A 9,346-nucleotide genomic window follows, 5' to 3' on the forward strand; every position below is an offset into this window, starting at 1 on the left:
CCCAAGTACTCAGTGGTCGCTTTTGCCGATCATGATTATCTTTTATCGTCTGTGGATTTTGTCGCATGCTAGCAACTGGTTAAGCTATTCGTTAAACATTCAGGGCATAAAAATAAAAATTTTGTTTCTCGTCTATCTTCAAATCGGAAAAATGGAAAACATTGCCCAAGGAACAGAGTGCGGTACCTTTTCTATTGTTTGAATAGAAATATTATCCGAAATTTATCCATGGTTGCCTAAATTGAATTGGTCTCGCTTAATGGACCAATACAGATTTTCTTAACGCATATTTACCGAGGAACATGTAAAGAATACACATAAATTTATAGACATGTGTACATAGGTTACGGTTCAGAATAACTTTATCCAAATCGTAACATGTGCTTGAATACCATAAAGAGACAAAATGTACGAAAACATTGATTTGCAATTAGCTTTTTCCAATAGACTGGGGCAAGGTTCATTTTCTAATTTTGTGTCGTTATCTACATTATGGAGTATATATGCGTCTCGTATAGTTTCTTCGTTCTCTATACTTTGTCGTGATTTAATTGCACACAGGAATACAAAAAAAAAACGTAAATCTATAGAGTAGACAATTTGATGTAACTGGAGGCATTTTCTTTGCACAATTGTAAAGGGCGAAGTGATGTAATTGACGTACATGTGGATGATAAAAAATACATCGTTTATGCAGAGGAAAAAACACTTTACTCAGAAATTACAAGTGTCATAACTGCATAACCATACACATTGCTAACAAGACGGATTTCCTGTCTTAAGTTTTGTTCTCATCGTACATATACATGCATTGCCAGTAACAACAATACAATACCCACGTTTTCGTGGTGTTTTTTTTCCTTGTGTAAGTTTCATCTTGAGTAAAAAATGCATTCAAAAATTTATTCACTTCCGCATGGATTTTAAAAAAAATTACAAAACAATGAATGTAACTAGGTCGAGTGTTGCTACATTTTGAAGCAAAATGATTAACGAGAGTAGAGGAAAACTGAAATCCAACTATGCCATCTGAGTCTAAGAGCCATTCTAATTTGGTGAATGGGTTTTAAGTGAAACGAAAAATAGAAACGTCTCTTATGACAACAACACAGTAATGTTTAATGTTGGAAAATGAATATGGATAGTTCGTAATCGAGTTTTCTGTAACAGGAATTTTATGTTTTCATAAAATGCTAAGTACAGTAAACGTTTTAATCAAGGTCTATTTTAAAAATCAAGTTTCTTTTAATTTTATAGCTTGAAGATTAACCATCTGGATTCAATTAACAAACACTCATTCCCGTTACAATGTTATTTTATCGCCGAGCGGTTTTCTTCATATCAGTTTTCTCGCCGATCAGTCAGACCTTTCTCAAGGTTTTATATTGTCGATATTATCGATATCGACATAGTCAATATATTAGCCATGATTTCCGACTGACGTAAATACCGAAACGTATGTTAAAACTAATGAAGTAATAGTAGATTACGTCAGTGGGTCCAAATTTTTAGTTTGATGAGTTGGTACGTTATAGTTCTAATACTGCCCTGTATGGAATCAAATGTGAATTTATCTCCAGCAGGACAACTTGTATGCAATAAAAATTGTAAGTCTTGTCTCAATTGTTACTACAACGAGGAACCATTTTCACTGTTTTCACTCATTTTCCAATATTTCTTCACATTTTCCGTGCGAAATTTCTTGGGAAAATCTAGGAAAATTTGGGAAATTACTAACTTTTTTGGGAAAATTTCGGAAAGTGTGCCAGGGTATGTTCTCCAAAAAAGTCAATCGATATATAGATCATCTTCAAGATACTGTTCTTTCAGACGTAACCTCACTTAAGTTTCGTTGGATCATTCATTTATGGGTGATCCTATTGTGAACCACATACGAGATTTTTTAACGTGGATGGCATTTCTTAACGTGGATGGCATTTCAAACGGCCTTGAAGATGATATATAATACATTGGCTCAACACTTTTTATTTATGGCGTGTGTCATTTAAAAGTTATAAACAGCAAGAAATTAATTGAAACTGAAATTGTGGCTATCAATCGCTAAATGTAAACTTAAACTAAGTGTCTTTAACGAGGTCTTTAATTGAAAATATTCTAAAAACAGCTCAAGCTTGAGGGCTTAATTGATGTTTTTAACAAGCATCGTTAAAGCACACCACATAAATAGACGTTCCAGGAAATTCGTCTAGTTTACAACAACGAAAAACGTTCCAGACACATCTAGCGACCAAGCCTGATAATTAATTCGATTTTCTTGAATGTCTTTTTGTGAGGCATAAACTATTTACGGATGAAATGGTTGACTGTCCAGGTTTAATTTTAAAGTTATTTGAAAACGACACAAGGCTAATAAGATGCAAATGGTAATGGATTCCATTTTCTCTGCAACGACAATTATTTGTTGACATCATTCTACCCTGCAGCTCTTGGTACAGTTATTTTTGAAGCGAAGAATAATGATCCGTTTTTCGGATCTCCTGCATAATTTAACTGGCATAAATTAACCATTCCAAAATGATGTTCTGAATTTAATTTTCCATTTTTTTTGTTGAAACAATGCGTATAATTCGTGACTCATGAGTGTTGGAAATATCAAAATTAGATCATTAATTAGAACAACGATTGTTGTAGGAACGGTTGCTGTGGTTGGGCCTGGATTAACCAATGGACAAATTGATTCCGGCCCTGAGTTCTGGGAGAACGAGCTGCGTTGAGAACGTAGAATAAATTTCAAAACATGAACAATAAAAATCTCCGATGTTTATTTCAAGGGCCCTCTCAATAGAACAAACTGACAAATTAAAATGAAAAATCATATATTTGAATGTGTGTGTGACAGCTCCGTGTACAGGGACTAATAATGTCAAAAGTAAAGGGACTCATAATGTCAAAAGCAAAGCAAAGTTGACGTTTTTGTGTTAGTGGTGTGTGTAATTTTTCAATGAATTTCGGTCATAATTCCTCTAGGTAGTCTACCTCTATGGTTTATTTAGCTAGAATATCATGAATACGCATTTTGAGAACTAGATTTGAAAAGAAAAAGATAAACTGCCACGTCCGGGGATATGTCTTTACAGGAGAACAGAATTTCAATTAACGTGAACGTTGCTCAAAATTAGATTTGAGAAGAAGAAGTGCTTCGTTGGTCCAGTGGTTAGGACAGCTGTGTACTGAACAAAAGGCCCGAGTTCTATCCCGGGACGTGGCAATAAATGTTTTTTCTTTTCAAATCTAGTTTTCAAAATGCGTATTGATGATATTCTAACTAAATAAACATCGAAAACATTTGCCGTTACATTTGAAACATTCAGCTACGCTGATTCGATTGACAACTTTGTCTAACGAAAATATTCCCTTGAAGATAAAAATCTCGTTGAAATTTATTTGTGTGCGCTGCAAATGCTAACCGGCCCAGGTCACCATGGTTCGGTCTTATAGAATTTTCGTTACGCTCTGAACCCTCAGTAAAATGTCAACCTTTCTTAACCATTAAACCACCTAAAATATTTTCCACTTTTCGATAATAATTGGCGGCTGTAATTCGCCCTATGGAAATCGAAAAGAATTATTCTCAGTCAACTATGACATTAAATTGGATTTTAATGCAATTTGATTTTTTTTTTAAAACTGAATTGAAGACTTTGCTTCTTTTCCGCTTCTAATCACAGTTTAGTTCGAGTACATCTCTTAGACCTATAAAAGCTTGACATCTTTACCTTCATCAAAATACCTATATTACACATAGTGGGGCATAAACTGGTACATATAGATATATTATTAAACACTTAAATACAAATACAAGAAAGTATCCAAGGGTAGAGGCGGAAAATCGATTTTCTAAGTTAAAGATAAAGTACGTGATACAATGTTCGTATACACCTTTTTGTTACAAGGAGGTGTTTTACACAGACTTTCTTTTATGTATGTGCATTATTATTATATTGTACCGAAAGAAGAAAGCACGTGAAACCTATGCCCTTAATAAAGCTTTTGTGTACGGAGCTTGGGACGTACACAATGCACGCTTTTATGCCGAAAATGAAAGTAGAAAAAAGGAAATTACGGAAGGTTTTATGATTAATGGTAGATAATACAAATCATTTTTTTGAGGGTGCCGCTCAACTTTGTGCTCAGCGTGTAAAGATTTTTCAAATTCAAAAGCATTTGTACAAGGAGTTGTAAGCCAATAGCACGAGCGGTTAATCGAAATTAAATTCGAACTAAAGTTTCAGATTGTTTTTTTGTATATCGGGAGATAAAGATCTGGTTTTACGATTTCGATCACCTGAATCATTTAAACGGTTCGCACTGATGGAATTGAGAATTCCTGTATTCAGCACCTTCCAATTCTAAAAGGTTGTGTTTTATAGTACATTATTTGTCAATGGGACTAGTGATGAAAGAATAGCTTCGCCTCTGATCAATAAGAAGCCATTTCCATCATTTGCTCCATTGAACGGAGGTATCTAACTCAAAGACGTGAGTTAAATTGACAAGAAATGACATGCCACTGTAAGGCCTACAATTACCCTCTTCTGTCACGTTTTATTTTCGTCTGTTTCGTTTCACCCTTGTACGAAAGCAGTTGATTGTTTTGCGCTCATCATGCACGCATTTTTAGTTTTTAGTCAACAACGAATCAATTCGGGAACAAACTAGTTTTTTACCTATTACACACACTATTTTGATATACAATTATGTTAGGCAGCTAACGCTGCATCAAAGAGGTCTAGATTTTATTTGAGATTGATGTGTTGTTTGTGGTTGGTGCTGTGCTCCATGTGTGTAATTTATACACACCCACATATACAAACAGCCGAATATACACCCACCCAGATATACACACACCCACATATACATACACCCACATATATACACACCCTCATATACATACACCCACATATACACACACCAACACAACGCAATGTGCGACCCCCTAAACCACCGCTTTATTTTCACCGCTTGCAGTGTGGCCTCTAGCACTATTTAGTCAATTGTAAGAAACTACTTGCGAAACAAAGAAAGCAAAAAATTCTTTGAGGTCAATAAAAATTTTGCTAAAGAGAATATGCTATGAGGTCGTTGCATTAGTATCTCGTTAATTTTTGTAAAACGAATAGCCTATGAGATCGTTGAATTAGAGTCAACGTCACATTTCTCTGAAAGGAAATAGCTATGAGGTCGTTCTTTTAGGATTCAAATTTCGTAAAATGGATTAGCCTATGAGGTCGTCCTGTTAGCACTTACATCAAGTTTTGTAAAATGGAAAATCCGATGTGATCGTTCAATTACGCCAGATGAACTAAATTTAATTTTTTTCTGTTTTCAACGTTATTTAATACACAAATACGGTCCATTTGAAATCACATTGCAACATAGCTCGATTATGCTTATGCGCGAGAAACTGTGGTAAGTAAAGGCAATAAAAGTATCTAAGCTAAAATTTTCGACAGTACTTTGTAAAAGGAAAATCTTATGTGATCGTTCAACTGTCTCACCTACATTTTGAAAAAGGGAAAATCCTATGAGGTCGTCCTATTAGACTCTACGTTAGATTTTGTTGAAAGGAATATCCTGTGAGGTCGTTCAATTTTTTTTGAATGCAAAAAAATGTACGTATAAATCGCGACTGTTACTGAATAATGTGTATACCAAATGCGAACACATGTCTACAAAAAGCGTTTAAATTATCTGAATTTTGTGAACTTTTACATTTATTGAATAGATCAGTATCAAAATTAAATCTGTAAAATTTTATCCATGAAAGTGATAAATTGACATTCAATCGTGTCGTCTATATTTTAATTATTTATGTTGTCGTAGTGAGTGGGGGTTCCACCCCCACACCCCCGGGCCTCCGGCGATCATATTCTTAATAGTGAAAGTGTCGTAGTTAGTGGGGTTACACCCCCACACCCCTGGGCCTCCGGCGGTGAGATTGTCAGTAGTGAATACGAACCAAGTGTCGTAGTTCGTGGGGGTTCCACCCCCACACCCCCGGGCCTCCGGCGGTGAGTTTGTCAGTAGTGAATACGACGCAACAACTGAAACCAGCCAGGCTTTCCCTATAAAATTTCTGATTTTCTGATTTTCTTAAACAACGCCAGTTTACTTAAAAACCGATAATCCATCGAAAGAAAGTAAAAAAAATTGATTCACCCTAGTCAAAGCACAAAAAAGGCAAAAAATTGTATAGTCGACTGCTGGGACCGCAGAGGAGCCGATACCACCGAAATTTTATAAGCGTTCGAAAGGGTTTGGTCCACCCGTTCATATGCACTATAGTACAAGAAAATGCCATCCGAAATGGCCATACGGCAAGTAAAAATATTTTTACTTCACTCTGCTTTGGAGTAGCTTCGAAGTGGCTCATTTGAAGAGTGGAAACGTGGCCGAAAACATCACGACCACATCGTGTGAGGTCTCTAATGAAAGCTCAGGACCTGCTCTATCGGATAGACAAAGATTTCCGATGCCACACTTAACCGGGTCCGCACAGCAAGTGCCGAAGTGTTCGCTACCCTAAATTTCCATTTTACGTCCGAAGTGTTTTCATCCAAATTCGCAACGCAACCACGTCGTGTTTGGTATCGTTGAATAGGTCTTGAACAGGCCGTCACTTTGAGCCCAAACACAAAGTGCACCGACCGACGCACTGGCTGCAAGTTGTAAAAAAGACCTGTTCGACCAAAAGTAAAAAAAAGTTTTTTCTCATTTTTCTCGAAAATTGCCACGCAGATCTTCTCGAGTCATATATCAATCGATCGGGCTGTTTGAGTAGACAAATACGTGAAAATATGAAGAAAAAAAATCGTCCAGTTTTTTAGCAAAAAATGTTTAAGTGACGTAAAATGACCATATCCACTTTTCGACCATTATCGCACCGAAATATGTCCCCAGTACACCCGTCATTGGTGTCTACGTGTCGCTCGTGAAATTCTGCGTCGTTGTGAGGCAGTTTGTGGTGCCGACCGCCCCGACCTCCGGCACCATAAAATTTCGAATATCATTTTATTTCACTCATTTTCGGTCCAAAATCGAAAAAAATAATTTTTTTCAAATTTTTGACACCACCACCATGCGTGGCTGTTACTCCGCGTCCATTTAAGAAATAAAAAAAAATTGAAAAATTTTCGGCAATTTTCCAACCACACCCAAATCATATACCAAACTCATCTCTGGCCCCTTACCTACGCAGGGAAAATAGTGGCTTCCGCTCCGCTTCGCTCCGCTCCAGGAGACAGTAGTAAATAGGTACTAAGACATTCACGAACTAAGGGTAAGTAATAAAGAACCTTAACACTAAAATGTCAATTTTTGGCCTACACATTCTTAAAATCGATTTTTAACCGTGAATTCATGGTGGCATGATTTACATTTTTCTCAATTCGGCCAAAAATTAGCCATCATGGCTTCACGGTTAAAAGTCGATTTTACGAATGTGTAGGCCAAAAATTGACATTTAAGTGGTAAGGTGGGTAAGGTTCAGAATTCGAAATATTCGTCGAATTCACGTTGCTTTATTTTCTCGTGAAAGAGCATATTTTTCAACAGTTATCAACGATTTAGTTTCTGTAGAAGTAGAGCAGATATGCAAAAAAACTACCTCACCTCCTAATAGATTGTAATAGTATATTATTGACAAATAGGAGGAAACCTCTAATAGCAATACGCTCTATTTCATTGTGTAATCGAAAAAGAGAAAACCGACGTAGGGGAACGGTAAATTTTCCTGTCAATTTCAAAGGAAACTCTCTGTTTATAAGTGCTAGGACAATAATCATTTGGGGGAACATCGTGCGTATACAATAAAATAGCCGAGGCAATTGTGTGTCGTAACAACAATTCTATGCAAAAAGACAACACCGGTCGACCATGACCATGATTCATTATAGTATAAACTCCAGACGTTAAGAAAAGGAAATTATGCCTCTCTCTGAACATAAATTACTTACATGAGTGAAATAGTAATATTTTACTGATGCTCCTCGTTCAGTCATTCCTTGAGCGTATTCGTTTGTTGGACATATGAAAAAGTGATCACCAACCGCTTGACCAACCTGATATTGATTCTGGTAACCATCGGCAACGCTCTCCCAATTCGTGTACTGGAAATAGTAAATCACACAATCAAATAAATTAGAGCTGACAGTGCCACGACAAAGTCAAATAAATTTTAATCACACTCGAATCAATACCAGTCTAATAATAGGCTAATCAAATTGTGATGTTCCAACTTTACATCTTACTTATTGTGTACAAGAGCTGAATGAAACCAAACGAAAAGTCGAATTATTCATCTTCGTGTATAGTAACTGAACTGAACCTAAATTTAGCCCATTCTGAATATTTAGTTGTTTGTTGAGAGATAGGTAAGAAGCATACAAATTGCAAATAAGGGAAGTAAAATCTGATGTCATTCGAATTTGGTTTATGTTTAGATTGTCTATTCCATACCCATAACAATTAGATAGGAGGATTTGAACAGAACAATGTGAATGAACCATCATCTTCTCGTTCAGTTTATAACAGAAACGGCAGTACATTAATTACTGAAAATCTCCTCAAAGATAGAAAAGAAATGATCACACAGATTTTTCACTTTATTATAAATACTGACGGTTATAGGGTAAACAGGTAAGTTACGAGCAAGAAACTAAAATAATTTGCCTTGTCATCGACCTGTTTACCCTATGCTTTAAAGTGGAACTTATGAAATGGTTACCTGAAATATTATGGTTTCACGTTCGGCCTCCGATGCTTTACTGAATATTGTGTTCATTATTTCAAGGAATTTCTCTCGCGGTAACGCTGTCGGTGAATCTTTTTCGAAGTAGTCAATGAAGTCGTACAGCAGGAAGTAGGTTCCTGTATAAATAGTAAGGAAAATAAATTTAATTTGCCGTTTTTGGTATCAGGGATAGTTGCAGGGGTCACAAGTTCGCATGATATGCTGCTGATCCAGTTTCAGAGCTGTAGCCCGTATACTAAAAGCACAGCCTTCCTAAAAAAATTCTCATTCGCAATGCTTCAATACTGAAACAGAACTTCATGGACTGATTCAACGCACTTCAAGGAAAAGTGTTTCGACTGACATCTGCCAGCCAAACAGTGTTACAGTGTTAAAATTTGTTTGATACACTGTCCAATTTCAGTACTCCATTAATTCATAGTACCACTCTTGCTTGAAGTGCGCTGACTGATTGCATATTTCATGCTCCACATAGCCAGCCATCCATAGACAATATTACTCCAAGTGACCCAAACCTCACACCAATAACGTATAAGTTGTACTAGTCCATTACACGTGCTGCTGTCGAAGAAA

At 36.3% G+C, this 9,346-nt stretch overlaps 1 protein-coding gene across 1 annotated transcript in view; it reads right to left on the bottom strand.

Moving 5' to 3' along the window:
• The window catches only part of LOC119069722 (acetylcholinesterase), a 29,008-nt gene extending 20,116 nt beyond the window's left edge, over nt 1-8,892 (bottom strand). Inside the window, exons 1-2 of the mRNA XM_037173847.1 lie at nt 8,747-8,892; nt 7,977-8,129 (exon numbers count right to left, since the gene is read on the bottom strand). Coding sequence (XP_037029742.1) covers nt 7,977-8,129; nt 8,747-8,803 — 210 coding nt within the window. The 5' untranslated portion in view covers nt 8,804-8,892. The remainder of the gene's footprint in view (nt 1-7,976; nt 8,130-8,746) is intronic.
• Between the last annotated feature and the right edge of the window lie 454 nt (nt 8,893-9,346).

The sequence above is a fragment of the Bradysia coprophila genome (genome assembly GCF_014529535.1).
Source record: "Bradysia coprophila strain Holo2 chromosome X unlocalized genomic scaffold, BU_Bcop_v1 contig_39, whole genome shotgun sequence".
NCBI lineage: Eukaryota > Metazoa > Arthropoda > Insecta > Diptera > Sciaridae > Bradysia > Bradysia coprophila.